The 23,507-nt window shown below is 56.5% G+C and overlaps 10 protein-coding genes across 10 annotated transcripts; 5 read left to right on the top strand and 5 right to left on the bottom strand.

Annotated features, from left to right (window-relative positions):
* Nucleotides 1-1,204: 1,204 nt before the first annotated feature.
* On the top strand, nt 1,205-2,614 carry F5144DRAFT_581295 (uncharacterized protein). The gene has a single exon (XM_066789430.1). It carries the CDS (start codon nt 1,397-1,399, stop codon nt 2,378-2,380), a length of 984 nt encoding a protein of 327 aa, XP_066639464.1. The 5' UTR covers nt 1,205-1,396; the 3' UTR covers nt 2,381-2,614.
* Nucleotides 2,615-2,697: 83 nt separating this feature from the next.
* Nucleotides 2,698-3,989, top strand: F5144DRAFT_337153 (uncharacterized protein). Its single transcript, XM_066784190.1, has one exon. The coding sequence runs from the start codon at nt 2,914-2,916 to the stop codon at nt 3,964-3,966; it is 1,053 nt and encodes a 350-aa protein (XP_066639463.1). The 5' UTR covers nt 2,698-2,913; the 3' UTR covers nt 3,967-3,989.
* On the bottom strand, nt 3,899-5,232 carry F5144DRAFT_337164 (uncharacterized protein). The gene has a single exon (XM_066784191.1). The coding sequence runs from the start codon at nt 5,073-5,075 to the stop codon at nt 4,014-4,016; it is 1,062 nt and encodes a 353-aa protein (XP_066639462.1). The 5' UTR covers nt 5,076-5,232; the 3' UTR covers nt 3,899-4,013.
* Nucleotides 5,233-5,766: 534 nt separating this feature from the next.
* Nucleotides 5,767-6,313, bottom strand: F5144DRAFT_337071 (uncharacterized protein). The gene has a single exon (XM_066784189.1). The coding sequence runs from the start codon at nt 6,167-6,169 to the stop codon at nt 5,855-5,857; it is 315 nt and encodes a 104-aa protein (XP_066639461.1). The 5' UTR covers nt 6,170-6,313; the 3' UTR covers nt 5,767-5,854.
* A 798-nt stretch (nt 6,314-7,111) lies between these two features.
* Nucleotides 7,112-7,599, top strand: F5144DRAFT_605275 (uncharacterized protein; the record flags this gene model as incomplete). Its single annotated transcript, XM_066791414.1, has 2 exons — nt 7,112-7,171; nt 7,273-7,599. 2 exons carry the CDS (start codon nt 7,112-7,114, stop codon nt 7,597-7,599), a joined length of 387 nt encoding a protein of 128 aa, XP_066639460.1.
* Nucleotides 7,600-11,012: 3,413 nt separating this feature from the next.
* Nucleotides 11,013-11,422, top strand: F5144DRAFT_605274 (uncharacterized protein; the record flags this gene model as incomplete). Its single annotated transcript, XM_066791413.1, has 2 exons — nt 11,013-11,088; nt 11,190-11,422. The coding sequence occupies 2 exons, from the start codon at nt 11,013-11,015 to the stop codon at nt 11,420-11,422; spliced, it is 309 nt and encodes a 102-aa protein (XP_066639459.1).
* Nucleotides 11,423-12,028: 606 nt separating this feature from the next.
* F5144DRAFT_581283 (uncharacterized protein) lies at nt 12,029-13,633 on the top strand. The gene has a single exon (XM_066789429.1). The coding sequence runs from the start codon at nt 12,376-12,378 to the stop codon at nt 13,594-13,596; it is 1,221 nt and encodes a 406-aa protein (XP_066639458.1). The 5' UTR covers nt 12,029-12,375; the 3' UTR covers nt 13,597-13,633.
* Nucleotides 13,634-15,501: 1,868 nt separating this feature from the next.
* Nucleotides 15,502-15,855, bottom strand: F5144DRAFT_496806 (uncharacterized protein; the record flags this gene model as incomplete). The annotated part of the gene is made up of 1 exon (XM_066786169.1): nt 15,502-15,855. One exon carries the CDS (start codon nt 15,853-15,855, stop codon nt 15,502-15,504), a length of 354 nt encoding a protein of 117 aa, XP_066639457.1.
* A 1,324-nt stretch (nt 15,856-17,179) lies between these two features.
* Nucleotides 17,180-20,422, bottom strand: F5144DRAFT_622861 (uncharacterized protein; the record flags this gene model as incomplete). Its single annotated transcript, XM_066792121.1, has 4 exons — nt 19,754-20,422; nt 19,505-19,657; nt 19,009-19,431; nt 17,180-18,952 (listed from the first exon to the last, which is right to left on the bottom strand). The coding sequence occupies exons 1-4, from the start codon at nt 19,997-19,999 to the stop codon at nt 17,180-17,182; spliced, it is 2,595 nt and encodes an 864-aa protein (XP_066639456.1). The 5' UTR covers nt 20,000-20,422.
* Nucleotides 20,423-20,588: 166 nt separating this feature from the next.
* F5144DRAFT_656286 (uncharacterized protein) lies at nt 20,589-23,354 on the bottom strand (the record flags this gene model as incomplete). The annotated part of the gene is made up of 6 exons (XM_066793156.1): nt 20,589-20,637; nt 21,036-21,890; nt 21,959-22,078; nt 22,134-22,885; nt 22,946-23,123; nt 23,179-23,354. 6 exons carry the CDS (start codon nt 23,352-23,354, stop codon nt 20,589-20,591), a joined length of 2,130 nt encoding a protein of 709 aa, XP_066639455.1.
* Nucleotides 23,355-23,507: the final 153 nt, after the last annotated feature.

Below are 23,507 nucleotides of genomic sequence, written 5' to 3'. Positions count from 1 at the left end.
AATCTCCAAGATGTTGATAAGACGTGTTTCAGGGATAGCCGGCTGCTTCTTTTTGAGAAGTCGTAGTGCATTGGTCTCGTTGCCTTCAGGTCGATCGGTCGAGCCTTTAGGGCAGAAATCCAGTCAGGGGTAGCTGGTGAAAGGTGAAGAATACTTATGTCTTGCTCATGTCCCGTTTTTAAAAGCCGATTGTTGGGAAGGCTAGCCCTTGGAAATATTAACCCCAAATCAGAGACTGAATGGCCGACTCTGCACTATTCTTCTGCAGTGGCCGTAGAGAGAAACTACCAACCTACCCGGTTGAGATTGCGGCACCACCAAGAAGCTAGCACAGCTCGTGGCCTCGAACGATGCCTGCGTTTGCTGCCGCATGAGGGACGACCTTTTGGTTACGAAGAAGCTTTTTGCGAGGGCTTCCACGACTGCATCCTGCCGCGGTATGACATACCTATACCAGGTCTGAGATGGCCAAACCGAGTTGTGATGGCGATCTTCAAAGGGCCGGTTATCTTCGTAGCCATTAACAGGAGGACGGACCTACATATACTTCGTTCGCATGTGTAAGAAGGGACGTCAAAGTACGTAGTACAGATGGGGGCCATTATATGCAGACGGGGAATGGAGGTATGACTGGCTCGTCGATCTCTCACTCGGAACGCAGTGTCATGGGGTCAACACCGGGCTCACCGACATATACCCTGCTGAGGATCGGCAATGGCAAGTTCCTGGCTTCCTAACTTGTCCAGGTGACGAGTTCGGCAATCTGTCGTTGACACAGATCACGGCCAATTCTCTGCCGCACTCATAACCTTTACTAGCATCTCATCTATTTTCCCTTATTATCCCCACAAATTAGGGACTAGACCATACTCTCCACAAAGACAAATAGAGTTTTGGACCCCGCCCAGGTCCTCCGAGGAGATGCACGCGGTGACAGGTTCTAGCCAAAAGCCCCCAATCCTATCCCAATGTTATAGCACGGGGAACACTGCCGCCGCAACAGCCTATAACCGGCAGGGAGCAATGAGGGGACTGTGAATACCGGCAACCCGGTGCATACACGAGCGCCAATCCCGATGGATCTCGGACGCGAGGGGAGCGTGCCGTGACATCACGGCCCCCGCTCGAAGTCGTGTTACACAGCATCCCGGGGATTCCACGCCGGGCTGACCGCATAAATGGGTCATGGGTTGGCTCAGGTTGTGTCTACCTATGGGTTCGCGGGTAATGGGCAGACGGGCAAGCCATAAAGGTGGCTATTAGCAACTCAAGGCACCGTAGCACACCTCACGCTTCAACTCCCACGAGTCCCCCAGCCCCCATCACAGCCAACATACCTAGGCATAGGCTATATCACCACAGCCATCACAACCTGAACACAACCACCACCACCACAATGCACCTCCTCCACCCCCTCACCCTCCTGGCCACCCTCCTTCCCCCAACCCACGCCCTCAAAATCGCCTGCGTCCAACAATGGATCGAACACACCCCCCTCCCCCACGCCGCCACCACCTTCTACACGCCCCAAAACCCATCCGACCCCGCCGTCACCCTCCTCACCGGCGGCGTCGCCAACCTCGCCACCGACCGCACCATCGACCTGGCCGCCAACGCCGAAACCCAAGGCCTCAAAAACTACGTGCAACACCGCAACTACCGCCTGATCGGCATCCTCGTCGAGGTCACCTACCGCCTCGTGGCGCGGCGCGCCTCCGGCATCACCACGCTGGCCGACCTGCGCGGCAAGCGCATCGGCACCATCCCCGGCACGTCGGCGGAGGTGTTTGTGCGGCAGCTGCTGGGCACGGTGGGATTGCAGGCGGGGAGGGATTACACGACCGTGGCGGGGGGTTTGTCGACGTGCATGCGGGCGCCGTGCGCGCAGGGGAGCTTTCCGGCGGAGTTGGTGGCGGGGAGGATGGATGCGTTTGGGGTGTGGGAGACGGCGGTGGAGTTGGGGGTGCAGGCGCTGTTGCATGAGCAGGGGGGGAAGGGGGCGGTGACGTTTAAGAATGCCAGTGTGTATAGGGAGGTGTATAGTTTGTATTCGACGGAGGAGAAGTTGAGGGATCCGGTGGTGAGGGGGAGGATTGTGAGGTTTGTGAGGGCGTTGAATCAGAGTTTTGGGGTGTTTAAGGAGGGGGGGCAGGAGGTGGTGAGTTATGTGGCGGGGAAGGTGGGCGTGGATGAGCCGGTGTTGAGGAATGTGTGGGAGGATCATGTCTGGGGGCCGGGGAATTTGGGGACGGGGTTGCTGGATTATTTGCAGCAGGAGGACCAGTATCTGGCCAAGGTGGACAACCGGAAGGCGTTGACGAGGGCGGAGCTGGAGAAGTTTGTGGATACGAGTGTGTATGAGGAGGCTATGCAGGGGTAGTCTCTGGTTTTGTTCTTCGTAAGACCAATCTGAGCACACGAGAGTTCCTTTTTCGTTCGCAATCCTAAGCTAGGGTATGCTAAGGGGGCTTGAGGCGCGAGCTGGATAGAAAAGCCCACGGACAAGTCATATGTTGCAGTATGGCAGTTACTCGCCGCCATCTGACAGTACCAGACTTGAACGCTGCAGATGTTATTGGGAGGTAGCACTTGTGAAAGTGCCCAACAAATCGCCGATTGGGCATTCGAGAAAGAACCACCCGGGCTCATGTCAAGAGGATAAGCTTCCTCGAATCATAAACCTGTGTGTTACACTGCATATGCTGTCGCTGGTGGGATTGGGTGCCATATTTCTAAGCATTATTGTAACCCGGCATTGCCCATTGGTACAGCAAGTGCGGGGATTGCGGCAGAAGACGAGCATCTTGGAGGAGCCGAAAAAAGAACAAACAGGGGAAGAGCGTAAGCCCACATCTTTGTAGCTTGACGGTCAAAAAGACACGGGGCTGGAATTGCATTTCTCTCGCGCATACGATGGCATCCCTCCCCAACTCCTTCGACAGCCCGGCTGACCCCCAGCCAGCCCAGGAAGGACCGCAGACCCCTCAAAACTCGAGCCTGTCCAGACGAAGCGCGGAAGGCATCGCTGCCATCTCCCCGAGCCTCTACTTTGATGAGAGCCAAGGCGTATACTGCAGCTACAACGGGTACAATCGCTTTGACCCCGTAAACAAGGCCTTCATCAAGTTCGACCCCAACAGCCCAACTCCTTCCGCCGTTGCTTTTGGGATAGTCCAGGCCAACTTCGCACGCGGCCGAAATCTCCGGCTAAAGGCCAAGTCCGACGTCTTGAGAAACGATGGGTTCACTGCCATAATGGAGACCTGGGGGGGTGGCCAGTCGCAGGTAGTTTCGGCGGGAATCATGTGGCTCACACTCGGAACACCAGAGATGGCTGGGTTCCAGACGGGGGTGGTCGACACCAATATGGAACACTCGCCGCGAGAGTGCTTACCCACCCCGACTGAAATGGAGGTGAAGTTCCCGACTGCCTTCTCGGCAGCTCCCGAGGTTGTCCTCTGGATCAGGGGTTTCCATATTGGCCAGTCCGTGAGTGGCAGTGAGGACTGGAGCTTGCATGTCTCGGCCGAAAATGTCAGCAGCGACGGTTTCTGCCTGACCATCTCAAGGGAAGACAGTTCCAAGCTCTACCGAGCCATCGTCACCTGGGTCGCTTTCCCGAAGGATAGGGCGAACGTTTTTCACGGTATCGAGAGCGGCACCAAGGATGACATCTGCCAGTGGGAGACTCAGTATAATCAAAGGAATGGTTTCACGCGCCTCGTCAACCTCCAATGCCAGAGAGAAAAGCAGGGGTGCACAGCGTCGGAGTTCAGAGTGTATTTTGGGATTACATCGTTCCACTTCAAGGGTGATGCTAGTGTCCAATTTCAAGTCGAGGTGGAAAAGCTTGATGTGGAAGACGAGGAGAGTCGGCAGAATAGGTTTCACGTACATGTGGGAGCGTGGCACAGCAGTCATATGCTCAAAGCGAGCGCCTCTTGGCTGGCGGTCTACCGCCCGTGAAGCCGCAGGGGCTGGTATTGAATGCATCATGCTAGATACTCGGCTACTCACTCATAGTGGGACAGCCCGTTCTTGCGCAAAAACTTTTCCAAGAGATCAGCAGCCTTGTCGTTGTGCATATCCGCAAAGGCAATGTGCGTGGTCCCCTTCCAACCCAGATCCTCTCCCAACTTGATGACCTGAGCGTTGCCACCATACTTGTTGATCAGCGCCGCCGCCTGCCTCGACTGGTTGAGGAATGAGTAGCTCTCGTCCCGGTGATCCCCCCACAAGAATTGAATAGCCGGTATCTTCGCCAGCTTCTTGAAATCCTCAAGCGGAACCACATACGGGCCGAAGGGGTTGAGCCCGGGCCCCGGCTCGACGCCAGCATTGTCGGGGAAGATGTACCCATAGCCCTCATAGCACACGATACCCTTGATATTCGTCGTGTTGCTCTTGACGGCCGTCATCTGGGCGCGCAGCCCACTCGCCGAGTTCCCCAAGTAAACAATACTCTTTCCGAGCTTGCCCGAATCGGCCGCAATCGCCGCCGCATCCGTCTCGAGATGGATGTTCGCCGCCGTGTCATACTCGACATACCGCGAACTCGTAGCCTGCTGCCAGGCATACTCGTTCTCGGTCGGGAACTGCACGTCGGGCCACCACTCCGGGTAGCGGGGGCCAAAGTTCCACGCCGCAAAGTTGCCCTGGTCGCGGTAGTCGGGGGCGTAGTAGGTGGCGTTGCAGGCCCAGTTGGCGCGGCCGACGCGCGGGCCGTCCCACAGGAAGACGGGGTAGTCACGGCGCAGGAACTTGTCCTTGAAGCCCTCGCCGCCGTCCCAGCGGTTCTGGAAGCTCTGCGTGCTGGAGCTGTGCCACATGACGATGCTCGTCTTGCGCGGCCGCCAGGGGGTGAAGTACTCCATGTACCCGTGGTCGCATGAGAGCGTCATGTTGGGGTTCAGCGGGTTCGGGATGATCTTGCCGCCGATGGTGAAGCCCCCGGACTGCCGGAGCATGATGGGCTTGTCTGGGCCCCGGTGTCCGGCATCTTCGGTACTGGCCTGGCTTGCTAGGGCTGCGAGGACGAGCCCCACGAGGTGGCGTGAATTGGTATTTCCCAACATGGTTTTGGACTCGGTGGTGTGGTAGGCGTGTTGGTGTGGGAATACAGCGAATGATCAGAGCGACTGCCGGGGCGACTTGGCACTACAATCTTCGCAGCCAGTCCGGAAGGGACTTTATATCAACTGCCAGCCATGCTCATCCCGTTTTATGTAACGCCAACCACCGTGGTCGGGTGAGACCAGACATTTGCCGGTCCGCCTAAAGCATGGGATAGGTGAAGCCGAGAGTTGGCGGGCGGGATGTGAGGTACCTACGCGGGGAACTTGTTAAATTTAGTGGCTTACTCTCGTGTCACGGCATATGCAGGCAATCTCTCAAGGAAACGGGCAGTGGTAGTGCCGTAGCTGTCCAAATGCGGGGGATGCTGACGCAGTAGCACTATTGGTTCCTAATCTAGCACTATGAAGTATTAAGTTCTCGAGATGAACTATAATCTCCGCTTAAGTCGGGTACCTGACTCGCAGACGGGCCGACAACCCCTCTCCCGCTTGACACTCGCATCCCAATTCCGTGCTACGGGATCCGCCGCCCCTCCGCGTCTGTGTTGGTGGGAATGTAGAATGCCATGTTGGAGTAGTAGGCGGATAATAGACCTGCGCCATCGAGCAATGTTGGACAAGGCGGGTAAATGGGCGAGGGTGTCGCCATGCATGAGATCGCGTCTAGTAACAAAAGCGCGAAGTCGAAGGTGAATGCAGCGTTGCAATCCATGAGATCACTGCTCAGTGTTACTATTTGTTACCGACAAAAGAGAGAAACCTATGCGTAGGCGATTGCTTTAGATTGAGATGATAGACCAAAGCTCGAGTGATAGCAGTGTACCTATACAGATAACATTCATGCCTTTAAAAAAGAATAGCTCTTCCTCGGGGCTTAGAGATGCGGGAGTAGCGGCACCATCCCTTCGGGCGCCGCAAAATGGCTGGTGGCCGATGGCTGATGGCTGATGGCTGATGGCTGATGGCTGATGGCTGATGGCTGATGGCTGATGGCTGATGGCTGATGGCTGATGGCTGATGGCTGATGGCTGATGGCTGATGGCTGATGGCTGATGGCTGATGGCTGATGGCCGACGGCTTGCCGACTCAAACATTAGATCGCTTGACACGCTTCTTTCCGGGGCTCAGGGGAGTGGTGGGTTGCAAATACCAAGCAGAAATACCCGTGGTTTCCGAGGATGGGGCCAGTCGTGAGAAACAACAGGAAGGAGTATTGGCATGTGGTAAAGAGATCTCGTTCTGTTAGCCCAGTAAATATTTCTTTATGTTTACCTATAGGTAGGTCATGAATCAGGCTAGGGTGCCATACATACCTATCGCCCCACAAACGGCCCCTTTTCGCCGCTCAGCTCGACACAAGGAAAAGGGAACGACGGGCGCTCCCAAATGACCCAATTGCCGATAGCCAACACTTCATCGGGATGCTCATGCGTATCTAGAATATGTATACAAGCCCCAGCCTTGCTGTACCCTGCATCTCAGATCGCCGCCTCTTTCCCGGTCGATTGGGGCCTAGGCTTTCTTCAACCAGCCTCATCTAGTACATCAATCTGAGGGGCCCAGTCCGTAGCCGCCCAGAACCCGAAGCAGATCTTCATCCTGCCGCAAGAAGGTTACTTGCCAGTGAAGCGCATTACTGGGAGAAGATACCTCGATGGGAAGATATCACGGTGGAAAGTTTGTCAATCACAAATGGCAGGTAGGTAGACCTCGCGTTGGAACGACGATCGTGCTGCAGCATTTCAACATCATACGCCCGAGGAATAGATGACGAATACAGTCCAGGGAGCCTCTGCTTTCTCGGCTTCCTCTCGTCGGGTTTGCCGGTCGCAATACCGCCGCAGAGAGAGACGCGGAAACCGGGCTTCGAATCACAGACGCAGCCACACGTGAGGAATCTTTTACACAAGTGGTGGGGGGGATCAAGAGGGCTCCCACGGCTATCCGCTTGTCGCCTCACATCCTCAGTGTGGCAGACTAGTCGGACCCATTGAACAACCCCATCAGACGGCAGTCCTTGTCAGTTTATTGTGCCGATGAACATTGGTGGCTTGATGGCGGTGCTTCGTCCAATGCACGAAGGCAAATACTCACCCGTCGGCGGGTTAATCCACCGATGCCCCGACCGCGCCCTGTTTCTCGGTTCATGGTCATTTCTTCCGTTCGGAGACTCGCCAATAATGACCCTGCCCGCTAGCGACATCCATCTGCCGTCTACTGCCGTTCCTGCTCCCGGTCTTACGCGGTAGACACGGAGACTGAGTCCGTCAACAAGAAATTCATCCCGCGCCCAAAGAAATGGGCGCAGCGGCTCGACCGCATCAAAAAGACGACGTCGCGCCGAGACATCGGCATATCGGGCGGCGGCACGCACCCGCTCGAGCCGGAGCAAGTGCAGGACACCGGCGACCGGCTGCGAGAAATGACGCACACACGACACTTCCGGTCCCCGTACAAGCGGCTGGGCGTGTCACCGAGCCGGCGGATCGACCCGGAGAATGGGCGGGCGGACGGAGACGAGTGATCAGGCTGGATCGGGGCGTGCAGCAGGCCGGCAAGCACATGCACATCAAGTCGCCGCGGCGAAATCGCGTGGGTGACGCGGCGGGGCGCGCATAGGTTGTGCGAGGTGGGCATGATCACCCGGAACTAGCTGGTGCTGCTGGACGAGGTCGATAACTGGACGTTCGACGCCATGTCAGAGCTGGTCCATGCCCTTGGCGTCTCTCAACTTCCCGGACCTGCCAACCCGAGGACGGCAAGTGGCTGATTCGGTTGGTGGAGAGCTACAGCGAGCGGATCAGGCTGACGACGTTTACGGCGCCCGGCTTGAGGGCGAGGTGGCGGCGATGCAGTATTGAGATCCGCTGTGGCCGCTGGGAGGGGGCGAGGCGGGAGGTGTTGGGGAAGTGTAGGAAAGGGTGGGTGGTTCTTGGTGGGCGGAGTTGTTGTTGTTTGTTGTTATTTTTGGGGGTGGTCTCAGGGTGTTGCCTGGCGAGTCGCGAGGTGGTTTGAGATGGCTCGCGGTGAGGATGGGCGTTCGGTTGGTTGACTTTGTTCTGGCAATAACCAGGCGGCGAGAATGCATATTGCAAGCGACGCTGAGATGGTCGCGCCAAAAATGACAAAACTGGTTTAATCCAGTGTTCGACCATGCCCTCGGTCGAGAGTGTTTCAAAAACGTAAATGTCTCGGTGGCGGCGACTCTGGATGGATGAGTCGAAGAAAAGGATGCATGTGCGTGCCGAAAATGGCACAGCCGCTGCGTCCTTTTTCTTCTACTCTTCATACATAAAGAGTCGGCGCCGATGGATTTTCGTTTTTGAAACACTCTCGACCGAAGGCACGGTCGAGCACTGGGGGCACGTCGAGGTTTTTAAATGAAATCTGCCTGCTTGCTAGGAGGCAAATGAAGGCAGCCGAAATGAAGGTACCCGTACCTTACTTTGTAAAGGCGGGGAAGAGGGGAAATGCCAGCCTTAAATCCGCGAACCATGCGAACCACGAGCCGCACACTCAGCCGCAGACTGCTCGGTGGTCGGGGCCTCCCTCGTGTGTGTGTGTGTCCTTCAGGCTCTGCGGACCATAATTCTGTTGTTATGGAACCGTCTTTGATGAAGGCGGCTTCGATCCGCGTCTTCCTTGGGAGGCCAATCCACCCGCGGCCAGCCTCGAGTCCTCGACAATGAAGTTTCGGGTACACAATTTACGTTGGGTTGCCTCAAGGAGCTGAATGGCGGGGGTCCCTCCGACCCTGTGAAAGAGGCTCTGCAGCCCCACAGGTAGTCCGCGGCCCGTTGCAAGGCAATGTGGCAAGTGCTCTCTCCCCACTGCGAAAATACCAAATCTGATCCTCATTGGCCGCGTCCCTGAACAGTCAAGTTCCTATATAGTTATGGGACTGCCCGGCCCAATATCGACGACTCATACTCGAGAATCCAGGATCTCGTCCTCTCATCCATTGCTACCCTGTATCAAACCATTTTGCAACGGCGACATCGTATCTCCCGACCGCGGAAGAAGCAGGTGCTCGGTAGCACTTAGGACGAATCCAAGATGACGCCCAGCCTTGACTCCAAAACTCGCACCGCCTCGCACACGTCAGTACCAGAGATTCCATCGAATTTTACCAAGCTTGAATGAAGGCCGTGGTCACAAAAAATGCGCCATCTTCCCCACTAACCCTCAGTCATCTCTTTCGGACAGGCCCTCATCCTTGACAAGCAACACAGGCCCGCCACCTTCCACTCTTACACTCGGGCGCTCGGACGAAGCGGGCTCTGGCACTTGCCCAACAGTAAACACCAACAGCTTAGACCGTTTCCTCCAACAAACCCAATATGACGACGGCACCCTGTACGGCCGGGTATTGGGTCGTGGCTTATACGACCCTCTCCCTGGCGCCTATATTTCGACTTACGAGGCTAGAGCTGCCGTCGCCATCGCAGCTTGTAATGCAGCGTTGTCCCCCTGCCTTGATTAAAGCCCGTCCCAATTTTGAGCATTCCAAGAAGAAACAACCAATCACAATCTTGCACATCATCCAGGGGCAGCACCAATCCTTGAGCTTTCACAGTGCGAAGATTGCAAGGCGGACTCGGCAGACTCGAGTTGTGCCACCCCGTGCACTGTCCTGCTCGCTTCGTTGGCCAATCAAAGCCTAACCTCAGCAAGCCCACTTCTCTCCTCATCGCTGCCCCGTCACCAATCAGAGGCACGAGGGTACCGTACCCGACCCGACGACCACGACCCCGCACCGTGTGGGGATTCAATTCGGACGGCCTCTGAGCACCACCTCAGCTGGAACTGCCTGAGGCGGAGGCTTGAGGCGGTGGCTTGAGATGTCGGCGGGGAATAGCCTACGGGGATCGCAGATAACGAGGTTGCGGAGGGCTCTCTATTTCTCTTTTTCTCTGGACACTATCTGATGTTGAATGGAATTATTTTTTTCCGGATGAATAGACAAGACGGTAGATTTCGAATTCAAGGGGCTAGGCGTTGAAGGAGTTCCGGGTTGTCTCTTTTTCCCTAAACTAAAAGGTAAAAAAAAAGATAAAAATAAAAAAATAAAAAAAAGAGGAGCTTGTCTCTTCGACCAGACCATCCGCCCCTCTGCTCCGATAATTACAAGTGCGAGGTGTGACGAACCTGTCCAGCATCCTATCCTGTTAGGGTTCAGCTTCGGTCGAAGGTAACCTCTCGAGGATGCTTAGGTTCGGTGCAGCCAAAGGGTGTACAACAATAGACTTGTCTCAACAGTAGGCTCTCGAGCTTGTAGCGAACTGTAGTTGTAATTGCTAACTGGAGAACTCCCAGAGCTCTCCAGTACTTGGCTATATATCTATCTGATTTCCTGGGTGCTCAGTCTGCTCCATTGCTGAGCACACTGAGTACGCTGCTCACCCTGCTCAGTCGCTGAGCATACTGATCACACTGCTTACCTTGCCCAGTTGCTGAGCACACTGAGCACGCTGCTCACCCTGCTCAGTCGCTGAGCACACTGAGCACACTCAGCACGCTGCTCGGCACGCCGAGCATCTGCTGATTGGCCGTGTCAGTGATTGGGTGGGGCGTCCGGCACAGTGGTCGTGACACGAGGCGAAGGCCGGCTGCTGGTTCCTGCAGTGTTGACACCGAGGACTCTCAGGAGCCAATCAATTTCCTCGGCGTGTCGGTGTCGGTGGAATTCGTCCCGTTCGGCGGGCTCGGGTAACTAGGTGGCTCGCCAATGGGAGCTGCATTTGTGACATAGCCACCCACGCCCATGTAGCAGACTTGACTCGAGCGAAGTATTTGGGGTTTATGGAAGCTATCAGGTATAAATATCCAAGAATATGAAGCCTTTAGTCCCATAGCCAGCCAGCTTCGCGTTCTAATTTCATCCAACTTGTTTCGTTATCCCCTCCTTACCATTCAGCCTTCCTTTCTCACTTTAAGATGTCGAACCCTCACCCCAAGACTCCCATCCTTCGCAAGCAAGACCTGTTAGTTCTCTCCATCCAGGTTAAAGCCGGTACCTCGTACCTACGGTACGGTCACAGAGCCAAGCGATCATTTTCGCTAATTTCCCATTATCTTTCACATATAGATCTCCTTCTACAACAACCAACACAGGCTCGCCAGCCTCCACCATCACCCACCCCTCACGTTCTACCATCGTCACCACATCGAGCGCCAACCTCGACCGCTTCCTCCAACAAGCCGAGCACGACGACGGCACGCTGCACGGCCGCACGTCGAACCACACATACCGCCCCCTCCCAGACACCCATATCCCGTCTTACGAGGCCAGGGCCGCCGCCGCCATTGCAGCTTGCGATGCGGTGCTAGGCCGTCACTTCTCGTGAGGGCCCCCTTCCCAATCGGGAAGTGTCACGAGTCCATGGCCAATCATAACTGTGCACACAACATTCGCTGGCGGATGGGGTCGGACCGGTCCCGTCGGCTCCACCAAGGGTTGGTCAGTGGGGTCGTTGGCCGATTTCGTCCGACGTTTCAGCATCTGGGTTGCGGCTGTCTCGTGCATGTATGTAAGTACATACAGACAGGAGAGCCGGCGTGCTGGCGTATCCCCGCTGCATGGTCGCACTCTTGGAAATGTGGTGTCAGCTTGCAACATGTGCAATCCGGGTGGCGTGGAAGCACAGCAATGTGCAGGTCTTGGGTCCACGGATGGCAATTTGATGTCTTGAACTGTTGAAAGTTGGGGGTCGGGAATCTCAGGGTTTGGGGGCCGGAAGTTACATAGTAAAGATGGTGGAAGGGCTCAATGCCGACTTGGCAAGGCATCCGACAGGGTTACGCACAGGGTTCTCACAGCCAAGCCAGCCAAGCTAGCTACAATAAACAAACTCAAACCACCAGTAAAGTCTGTAATTTATTGAATCGCTTCCAGGTACCCCCTACCCAGCGAACGCCAATTAGGGCAGGAGTGACCCTGGCACCTGGGTGGAGGTATCTGAATTCCGGGCAACTCGTCTTCTACAGCCAAGGTTCATAGAGACCCATATCATTTCATTCCATGAGCCACAACTTGGTGCAAAATATAAAAAGGTTGATTCTGCTCTGTTCTCATTGAGCTGTTCTTTCTTCCTTTGTTCCACAACCGGGAGCCTCAATTGTGGGTCGGTTTTTAAAAGTACACAGTATTGCATTGTTTCTCAAACCAAGGTTGGGGAATAAAGGTTTGTGGCATCCTTCTTCCCTTTTAAATCATTCTAGTCGCTCACTTATCATCCTCCATCATCTCCATCATCACCATCATTCTTGTAACCTTGCATAGACTACATGCAACAACGCCATGGCCGCACGCGACTTCCCCAGGTTTATGGAGCTGCCGGCGGAGCTACGACTGCAGATCTGGTCGCACTGCCTCCCCGGTCCGCGCGTGGTCGAGATGGATTTCGCCCTGTCTGACCACCAGCTCACCGTCCCGAACGGCTGTCACCGAGAGCTCTGGTTGTCGCATGCGGGCCACTACCCTGTCATGTCCCGCGTCTGCCACGAGGCGCGCAGCGTGGCCCTGGAGCGCTGCCAATACGCGACCAACGGCACCCAGGGCCCGCACTATTCGCCGATGGACCCGCTCTTGGACGCGCCGCCCGTCCGCCTCCGCAAGGGCTTCGACATTCTGCATCTCAATTGGCATTACGGCTACAGGAGCTACGTCGGCGAGTCCCGGCCCCCTAAACATCTCTGGAACACTTTCGAGTGGCTAGCTGGTCAAGCCGCCGCCGTGTCCGTCAGCGCCGATTTGTTGCTCCCGTTTGAGCCAGAGCGGCTCTACGCGAGTCCCTATACCACGTCTATGTATGGGAGGGATACGAAGCGGTTCGACCCACACCGTCTCCACTACGTAGTTTTGGCTAACGTTGAGATTCATATCACGGCCAAGGAGGCCGTCCAGGCTGGTGTGTTTGGTGACCTGGGCGAGGAACCTATCCAGCTAGTTGACCCCAGGGACACGGCGGCAATCACCAAGTACCGCGATGTGTGGAAACGTCACCAGCCCGAGCCGCCGTTTGCCGAGGAGCGGGATGTGGCCGAGTTCTTCGCCGCCGCCATCGAGGGTGCTGCAGACTACTGCGCACGCGTAGAAAAATGGCGCCAAAACATGGAAAAGGTGTGGTTGTTACACAAGTGCCACGAGTTCAACACCCCGCAGGAGGTTTGTGAAGAGATTTGGCCACACCGGTGGGAGGATGGGAATGTCCATTTTCTTCCTGCTCCCGGCTCGGTTCGCAACTGGGATGGTAAAGCGCTTCAGTTCGCGAGGGAGCACCCGTGGGTCCAGACCCAACTGGCGCTGATGCCGCGCTTTGAGCCGGCCATCATGTTCCGCCACTGCGTCGGCTGGTGTGGTCCGAGAGGCTCTGCGAATAGGTCGCAAGCCTTACGTTACAAGGCGGGGGTGACGCCCCTGGATCATATCAGGGGCGCGCAAAGGGACATCGTGATCTGGCGTGCTAAACAGAGAGGCGAAATCGACTGCCGCCCGTACCCGCACAATGATCCCGTGTAGTTTACGGCGTCTAGAGCTCGGCGGACTTCGGTGTTGGCTTTTTTTTTTTTTTTTTTTTACATATAATAGTAGTAGAGTATTCAAGTTTCGTGGATTATTCGAGTTTCCTTCACCGTTTAACGTGCTCTGTTCCCAAAGGTTTTGAAGCGCTACCCGTGCCACGCCCCACTTCACTTGGGTTTGCAAACGAATAAAGCCTTTGCGTACCACAAGTGAAGTGGGGTTCGTTGACGTTCACCGAGTGGATTGGCAGTGTGGGTCGGTATGTTGATGCGACCAATCGAGAGGACACAAACAGCTGGCTGGGTCTTCCAGAATAGGTAACCGGTCTGGAGTTCGACGAGATGGGAATTGTGCTTTCCTCACATATAATAAACAGCCGATCTACCCAGGTAGCCATGCCTTCGATTTTGTTTCCCAACTTTCGATTCCGTCTCATTCCAGTATCTAATTGTCTTTGTTGGCACCGCCCTATAGTCCAAATCCCCTTCCATCCTACCGAGTACTCCAGGGAATCTCAATTATCTCATTATCTCATAATTCTCATTCTCTGCAGGCTTCGTCATGTCGGAACCAAACCCGCCGCTTGGCTCCCGTCGTGGAGATTGGTGAGCCGTGCCCTAGATATCCCAATCCCTAAGGCTGCTGTCACGTCTCCCAAGTTCTTGGTCTTTTGTCTTCAGTTACAACTTGCTCGTCTCTCTTGTTTCTTGTTGCTAATAATCACCTTGGCGGCTTGGCCTTAGCACCGTGTCGTCTTCGGCGTCAACCACATTTGTGGGCTCGATTCATTCCTGCTCCAGCTCCGTTTCCAGCCACAGCGACACCGCTGCTTACACTTACAACATCGACCGCTTCGGCAAACAAGACAACTTCAACGCTAGCACCATCTACGACCGGATCCCAACGAATCCATCTGACCCTCACCCGACCGCCCGCATACATTTCTATACAACCAGAGCAGCCAGCGCTATCGAGGCCTTCAACGCTGGCTTTGGTGCCAGCCCTCAGCGCTAAGCGGTCCATTTGTGACGCTTGCACACCGATGTGGGGATTGCATTTGCGTGGGATTCCCAGGCCAGACCATGGCCAGCACTGTTACCAGACTAGTTACTTCCATCGCCGAGCTCGACCCACAGCACATCACCTTAACGTGGCCAACATTGGGACTGCCTTCATAAGGCTACCCTTCAATGGTTCACCGTAGGACTCGGGATTTCTCCTATATTTTCTTGGCAGCCTTTCTATCTTTTCAATTTCCTTCCGGACACTATTTACCCCTTACATTTTCAACATTCATGTCTAGATCGCGATGCCTTTCATTCACGGTCGTCCGTCCTTCAGGCCCAGCATCATGTCCCAACCTGCTTCATGGTATTTTCCTTCATAAACCGATATGGACTTGGCGGTCTTTTCGTGGTCCCTGGCCCGATGCGTATATGTATGGTTCCATTTTTAGGTATGTCTCACCGCCTGCCTTCCGGGCCTACGGCTCAACTAACCGTCGATCCAGATGAGGATGACTCAAACGGTGATCCGGAAACTGAGCAATTGTTGGGTATCTTTTCCTCTTTGGTCACATTGTTGTTTGTCGCTTGTCATCTGCCAGAAAAATATATTCAATTCTGGCAAGTCTATCTACCTACGTGCACTGCCTTCCCGAAGTTCCTCCCATCCCGCCGCCCATCTCCTCCAACTGATATCTGCAACCCACTCCCGTTGACCTGATGTGCCTGCTCGACTCCCCTTATGTTCCTTCTCCGTTTGCGTTCGTATTCGTAGGCCTCACAAGTGAGGTTTGTCAGGTGTGTGAGGGGCTGAGCCGCGCGATGTCTATTCCCGAGAGGCCAACGTTAAGACAATGTTTCAATTCTTGTATGGGAGCAGGGCTACCAACATACGCGGCTAATACAGCCTCATGCCCTGAGCGTACTTCGAAGGGGAATGGCCGTCGATGTTGTAGCACTGGTGGGAATGGAAGTAGTCTCCATCGTAAGAGTACGTGTCGTACAGGAAGGTGTCGGTCGTGCATCCCGGCTCGCTATAGAACGCAATCCTCTGCCCGTTCTTCTTCCCCCATCCATGCTCCTTGTAGGACTGGAATCGCTGGGTCGAGGGATCGCAGGCTGCGTTGTGATCGACCGAGACATCCTGCTCCGTGCCGGTGCAGTCACGGCCACTGTAGGTCAAGACTTTGACGGCAAGGCTGCCCTGGATGAAGGCGGCGGCGGCGATGGCGATGAGCTTGGAGAACTGCATTTTCAGAGATGTTGGGAATACCAAGTCAGAATGTGAGAAGTGATTCGAATGATGTTGGGAACTGGAACTGTTTGGCTTTGGTGGTGAAGGAAGACTGTTGACTGAGATGAGGACGTTGGTTTATATAGCTAGAGTCGAGGCATGATCTACAAGCATCTACGTGCGTATGTGCATGCATCCTGTCATCAGAGCCTATTCGATCTTCGGAGCGTATTCGGCTTCTGAGCGTATACAGTCTTCAGAGGACGTGTTCAGCTTGGGGATCTACTTGGTGTGTTCAATTTTAGGAAGAGCTCCATCTTGTGATTCGCCAAGCGCCGACGATCTTTGTAGTGTCTCTCACTTTTTAATGCCGAGGAGCCTATCATCTCTTACAGCGTATTGATCCTTGCAGTATAATCACACTCAGCTTATTCGTCCTACGGTGTATCAATCCTTGGGAGCATGTTCACAGCTTGCAAAGCCCCTTCCAAGGTGAAATTCTTGTCAGGAGGCGGCTGTGTATGGGCTGGTACCTTGAGCACTCAAACTCGAGATCCACTCCACGTCCTGCATCAACCCGGGCTTTACCGCGGTGGCCTTCTTGTCGCCTTCCATTGCGTCTTTTGCCAGTGTATTGTCTAGAGTTGCGGTGTACACATCGTCGACGAAGCGCTTAACCGTTTTCCGTATCGAAAACATGGGCGGCTCTGGGGTATCGCCTGACATCGGTGCCGGCTTCCTTATACAGAGATCTTCTTCAGGACATGCACATCCCTCGTCTTTCCCGTCTCGGACATCTCCTTTTGTTCTTCGTGCAACCGCTCTGGAGTCACCCTGCAGTGAGCCTCATCCTTACGGCGAAAAAATCACCCTTTAGGGCGGCGCTAGGCAATCCGTCGGCCCCGGACCTGGCTCCTTTCCTTAAAAGACCACCTCTCCATCTCCTCTTCATTGACCGCAATAGAGGTGACCAAAGAGTTATTCACCTACAGCCACCACAACGCTGGGGGGAGGCGCGGGCTCGAACACTTCGCAACTTGCTCACATCTGACGGCCAAGGCTGCTCGTATAGAAATGGTTGACCTTTGCCAGAACGAGACAAGAACAGGCTAGGCAAGGGCTGAGCCGCTGACATGGTGTCCATCACAAATGAGACTCGCTCTTCACACCGGCCTCCCAGACATTACATCTCCTTATATACTACCCTCTTTACCTTCACAAACCGCCCATTCTATCCCGTCCCCCTTTCCTAGGTACATAACAACCCCCTACATCAAACACTATCCAAACCCCCTCCCCCTCCCCAACTTCAAGACAAAAAACACACAAACCCCCATGGAAATCACCCCTTCAACACCCCCCTCCCCACATCCCCCACCCTCGCCAACTCCAACACCAACCGCCACAAAAACAACCTCACATCCACCTCCCTGACCCCCTTCCCAATCCACTCCCCTCCCCCCTCCCCAATCCCCCTCGCCACCCCCCCCCCCCTCTCCGTCCCCAAAAACCACCCCACCACCTCCGCCACCTCCCCCATCCCCCCACTAACCGGCACGTAATGCACCCACGCCCTCAACCTCTCATCATGCCACTCCCTTAACACCGTCTGCTTGAGCACGGCCGTGCGCGAGGCGAGGAGCTTGAGGTACCGCCCGGAGATGCCGTTGCCGTCGAGGTCGAAGGCGAGTTTGTGCGCGAGGGCGGCGTCGCGCGGTTGCCAGGGTAGGGTGCGGAAGTGGGCGCGTTGTTGGCGGCAGGGGAGGGGGTGGGTGCATTGGAAGAGGCGGGTGGGGGCGGTGAGGTAGTGGCGGGGGTTGAGGAAGTTTGACTTGGAGGTGGTGAGTTGGTGGGTGGGGGTTTGGTGGAGGTAGGTGTGTTGTTGGTGTGGTTGGTCGTTGTTGTTGGGGGGGAGGTTTTGGGTGAGGGAGAGGAAGCGTTGTCGGTGGAAGCCGCGCCAGTCGTGGGTGGAGGAGGCTACCGCGCCGGTGGTGGAGCCTGTCCAGTAGAGCTGGTTGGATTTGGACTCCCAGGGGAGGTCGGCGGCGGGGTCGTAGAGGAATTCAGGCTCGACGATGTAGGCTGGGGAGGGGATCAGGATATCTGACATGGTGGAGGGCGCGCCGGTCGAGAGGACGGGGACGAGGCCCTCGATGAGCTTGAAGGAGGGTGGGGCTTGGAAGAGGCCGTGCGTGTAGGCGTATTCGGGGTGCTTGCAGAGGTCGAGGGTCGTGGTGCGGTTGGTGACGAAGGGGAGACCGAGGGCCTCGAGGGGGCTGTCGCGGGCCTTTTGCGGCGGAGTGGTGCAGAATTTGGTGACTTCGTCCCAGGTTGGTTTCTCTGAGAGGTCGGTTACCGAAAAGGGTATTTTGTTCGAGGCTCCTGGCGCCATCACCACCCTCGGCTCGTCGAGGTGGTTCACCAAAAACTTGGCGTCAGGGAGCACCCCCTTGAGGTCACCCAACAACTTGTTGAACATGTCCGTGGTGTGTCTGTCAGAAGACCGTGTCGGGTGCTCGCAGCTGGTCTCGGCGGTGGCACCCGAGAAGGAGCAAAGCCATAGGTCGATGTCTGGCGTCTTGTGGGCGTCGTGCATAATCTGTACCACCTCCCCGCCGCTGACTCTCCAAAACGGCGAAACGGATTCGTAAATCATATCGAATTCGTCGATGATGGGCGATTCATTATCCACCGCATACTGGTACCATTCTTTGAATCCCGGTGGCGGCTCTACCCCGTACCGGCGTTTATATTCGTCGACAGCCGCTGTGTACGTCTTGGATTGCCGCTCCAGCATTTGTTCAAAGTCGGCCTTGGCGGTACGCACCAGGACCTCGATCGGATGCTCCGCAGAATGCAGTGCTGATAAGTTCGCTTGTTGAATAGCGACGATGCTGGCCAAGTACGGGACAAGAGAGAGGAGGAGCAGCGCCCACAAAGCCCACCTGCCCTTCGATTGTTTGGGAAGCATGAAGATGATCTGGGCGAGGACGAGAAGCGAGGCTATGACTGGTGACACAGCTTCTAGCTCTGACCTCTGGATCCAGGGGTCGCGGCTGGCTACCAAACCGAACGTCCCGATCGCGGTAACGGTGCACCACGAGGTGTGACGGGCCTGCGGGGTGTGAGTACATACGTAGGGCTGCATGGTGGCACAGGTGGGGAACAGACTGTTTGTATCGCAAAGTACCAGAAACCAGCTTTGAGGAGACCCAGTAAATATGTTGTGAACCCGAGGTGGATGCTGTGTATCCCGAAGATATATACCTGTATCCCCAACACCCCTGTCAAGACAACGACGACTCTGGTGGCAAGGGCTGGAATAGCCAACTCGAGGTCAGGGATGCATGGCAGCAAGCGAGGACCGTCGGTCCTGGGTATCAAAGCAACGTAAACGACCAGCAGCGCCGCCAGTGGGATAATCAGTAGCAATAGTTCCACGGAGGCCCCTCTCACCACGGCGAGGACTGCAACCAATGCAACCAGTGCCATCCCCCATACGGAGTTGGTCAGAGCTGCGAGCCCCGGTTCAGGTTCCTGTGCCCCGGGCCGAAACCTCCTCTCCGCTAGCAGCAGCAGGGGCGTCAAGACGGGCTAAACAGTCAGGAATCTTGCCCAAGACCAACCAACAAAACATTGTGTGTATATGGATAGAGATAGTACTTACAAAAAGCACCAACGCACCGATCTCCGCCGCAAACGCGCTCACCACCCCCAAAGCCAGCGCCACCACCCCCAGCGACCACCCCGACGCCACCCTCCCACTCCCACTCCCCCCCTCACCCACACCCCCACCCCCCCTTCCACCCTCCCCCTCACCCTCCCCACCCTCAACCAACTCCCACCCCTCCCCCTCCCCCCCCACCCGCGACCCCAACCCCAACCCACCCCCCCACCGCCTCACCCCCGCACCCACCGCCCCCAACACCCCCCAGCAAACCACCTCGGACAGACATTCCGCCGCCTGCCCCTCCAGCCCGACTTGCCAGTGGCAGATTGCTACTGCGAGGAGGGCGGTGATGGTGGTGGTTGTTGTGGCGGTGGGGTTGAGAATGTTTAGGGGGGTGGTGGTGGTGGGGGGTTTGGGGATGGGGATGGTGAGGAGGTCGGTCCAGGGGGGGAGCCATCGGCGGGGTGGCGGCGGTGGTGGTGGTGTGGACATTTCTGCTGGGTTTGGATGGATGGATGGGCGGACAGATGGTGGTGGATTGGGGGCTGGGATGGGAAGGGATTGTTACATGGGGAAGGGGATGGGTCTGGGAATGGGGAAAGGGTAGCCAGCGTCCTCGCGATCGGGTGTGTCGTGGGAAATGGTCCGGATACAGATAACTCAATAGTGGCGGTTGCGGCGGACGGTGAAGGATGAGATCCGATCAGGGGCCGACTCGCTCGGACGCGTGAGAGCGAAGGTCGAATTTGAGTTTTCTGGCGTGCAACGCGCGCGGCCAGGGATTCGGCTAAGGCGGCCAGCCAAGCCGGCCAAGCCAACGAGGGCAAGGGGAAGCCATGGGCTGGAGGGGTGGCATTGGCGAATAGGGGGTCTGCTGGGCTGACGCCGGGTGAGCTGACAGGGGGCGGTAAAGGGTAAAGTGGCATCGGGAGCGTCGGGGTTTAGTTACACTAAACGTTGATCGGGCTTAGCTGGCTGGGCGGTTTTGGAGCGACTGGATCTGCCAAGGGGGTGGGGGGGGGGGGATCTTGGAAGAGGACGGCGAAATGTCAGGGGCTTTGTTTACGATCGCCTCGAAATCTCAGAGATGGCATCCGACGGTGAGGATACCCTGGGCAAATTCCGATGAACTTGAATCGTCTGATGGTTTCAGGGGTAGGGGTAGTTGAAAGCCGCATGGTCCAGCCGTCCATAGCGAACGATCCCTGACTCGCAAAAGCTCCTCATCAAATTCTAGCCTGACAAGTATTAGCGGGTCAAAGCGGACACGAAGGGATCCCAGCGACATAACAATACCTCGAGAGCCTCTGCGAATGATATCATATTACAACAACATCTCCGACCGCGTCTAAACAAGAAAGAAATCTGTATATGTACAACCGATCTAGCCCAGCACCTCCATACCAATCAATGTACACTGTACACGCAACACCCGGCCTACCCCCGTTCTCTGACTCTCCACTCCCTCATTACCGCCCCCTCCCCACCCCTCCCACCGCCACCACCACCCACACCACCATTCACATACCCCACCCCCCACTCCCTCCTCCCCGTCAACAGCACCCGACACGCCTCCAACCGCGCATACAACCCAACCTCCTTCCGCGCCCTCTCCCCGCCCACCTCCCCATCCAACACCTCCAACACCCCCCGCCCATCCACATCCCGCACATTCACATTCGCCCCACACTCCAACAGCGTCGCCAGCGCCACCTTCCGGCCCAACCTTGCCGCCATCAGCAGCGGCGTCTCGCCGCGGCGGTTGCGGGCCTCGACGCTGGCGCCCGCGCGCACCAGCGTCTCCAGGATGGCCTGCAGGGTGCGGGCCTTGTCGTCCTGGTCGTCGGCGACGTGCTCGACAAAGGCCATGAGCGGTGTGTAGCCGCGGCGGTCGTAGTGCGCGACCGAGACGGCGACGGAGGGGTGCAGGAGGGAGTGCAGGTGCCGCAGGCGGGTGGGGAGCGTGCCCTCGGGGAAGTTGGTCGTTGTTGTTGTTGTTGTGGTGGTGTTGCCTGGGGTGGGGGTGCCGACGGGGGTGGGGGTGGTGGTGTGTGAGGGGGTGGGTGTGTCTTTTGATGCGTCGAGTTTTCGCTTGAGGTGCGGGCGGCCGCCGGTGGAGGAGGAGGAGGAGGAGCGCACGTGGCGGTCCATGGTTTGTTGGTTGAGGATTGCTTGCGCCAGGCAGTGCAAGCCGTTGCGGCCCTCGGCGTCCTCGACAGTGGGGTTGTTGTAGGAGGACTGGATGACCTGGACGAGGCGGGCGTGGTAGGCTAAGAAGGAGCCTTCAGAGGCAGACGAGTTGGGGCGGCTGTTTGGGCTAGCACGCGCGAGATCCTCGACCTGCGGAGACAGGCTGCCGGTTCGTCGGGGTGGGATGTATGGGCTTTGGTGAGCTGCGTCGGTGTCGGAAACGGGGTTGAAACCGAATGCATCGCGGCGTGAGGCGAGCACAGGATCAAAGAGAGAGATGAGGCTAGCGAGGAGCGACGGGTCCCGTATGAGGGAATGAGCGCGGTGAAAGAACGTTCGTCCGTAAACGTCGGTTTCGTAAACCAGCCCCGGACAAACATCCTGAACATGGGCCAGTAGCCGGGCTAACGGGGAAGAAGCGGAAACATCCACAAACCAATCGAGGTTTAAGACGTGGAGGAATGTCTGGTGGGCGCTGTTAACCGCTGCCAAACGCCCGCCTTCGCAATTAGTAACCATCCTGCCGAGGATATCCTGGGTCCCTTCTAATGCTGCAAACAAGTGTAACGGCGTGTTCCCACAGCTGTCTCGCAGACTGGAGTCTCCTAGCAAAGGCTGGTGGAGAACACGCCGTGTTCTCTCGCTGAGTTCACCCCCCGGGAGCACCCATGAGTGCTCATCCGCAGCGGTTTCCCCGGCGATGGAACACCAGCAATCGCCCGCTCCATGTCGCTGACCCGGGAAGTCGGCGCAGCTCCTGGTGTGGGCGGAGAGAAAATCCCCGGGAAGGGCAAATCCTGGATCGGGGAAAGACTCGTAGGGTTCCGGAACGGTTTCCAATTCCGGAGGCTCCCCAGGGTCTGACCCTTCGCTGAACGCTGCCGAGGCGCGGCGTCCAGAAGATTGGCCATCAGAGCAGATCGAAATGGTGAAGTCTTTGATCAGGGATGATAGTTGTAAGGCGAAATGGGACGAGCATTCGGAAACTCTTCGCTTTATGTTTTGCACCCCAACCAAGTAGGCCTCTTTGTCTGCCCCCGTTATGTCCTGGGCCTTGGGTGGGAATTTAAAATTGCCAAGACCGGAGGCATCGGGAGAGGTTGAGTAGTCAAACGCGGGAGGGTCTTCAGCCTTGACGCTGAGTCCGGAAGGGGAAGTTACCTCCGAGCTGGGAAGCATAGCTTCTTCCTACCACACCGAACGGTTAGCGGGGTTGTATAAAAGCCACCGAACCGCAGAAAAGTTCACCTCTCTGAAGCCATGTTTTGCGGCCAGGCGCTGGCCCTTGACCCCCTTCTTTTTGCGGCGCGTGGGTGACGTGGTAAGGCTGTTGATTCGTTTTCCCATCTCAGCGCGCGATTCGGGACGAAGGTACCGGGGATCATTGTCAAGCATCTTATGGATGGTTTTCTGAGCCGAGTTCTTCCTAGTAGCGAGTCAGCCTCGGGTTTCCTTGGCCCCCACCGAGCGAACGCCCGCACCTCGGGTTGAAGCCATCGTCTTCAAGCACCTTAATGATTTTCTCGATAGACAGCGTGGAGTAGAGATAGAGCCGGGCTAGCTTTCGGGACCGGGATACCGTCCACTGTGGTGGCCGCCCTATCCTGGAGCCCGAGGGAGTCGGCCCGGTGGTGGTGGAGGCCGGCGGGGAAGCCATTTCGACCGAGCTGGGGGTTGAGGAGGTGGTGAAGGACGACTGGCGGGAGTGTAGGGAGGGCGGCATCTCGTGATAACCATCGATGCCGCCACGTGCTCCATATACCGCATCGAGATAAACGACCTCATGTTGACCAGGCCGGAGCCGAGTCAC

Source organism: Chaetomium tenue (assembly GCF_020726465.1).
Source record: "Chaetomium tenue strain MPI-SDFR-AT-0079 chromosome Unknown F5144scaffold_6, whole genome shotgun sequence".
NCBI lineage: Eukaryota > Fungi > Ascomycota > Sordariomycetes > Sordariales > Chaetomiaceae > Chaetomium > Chaetomium tenue.
This window is presented reverse-complemented; position numbering and strand designations above follow the sequence as displayed.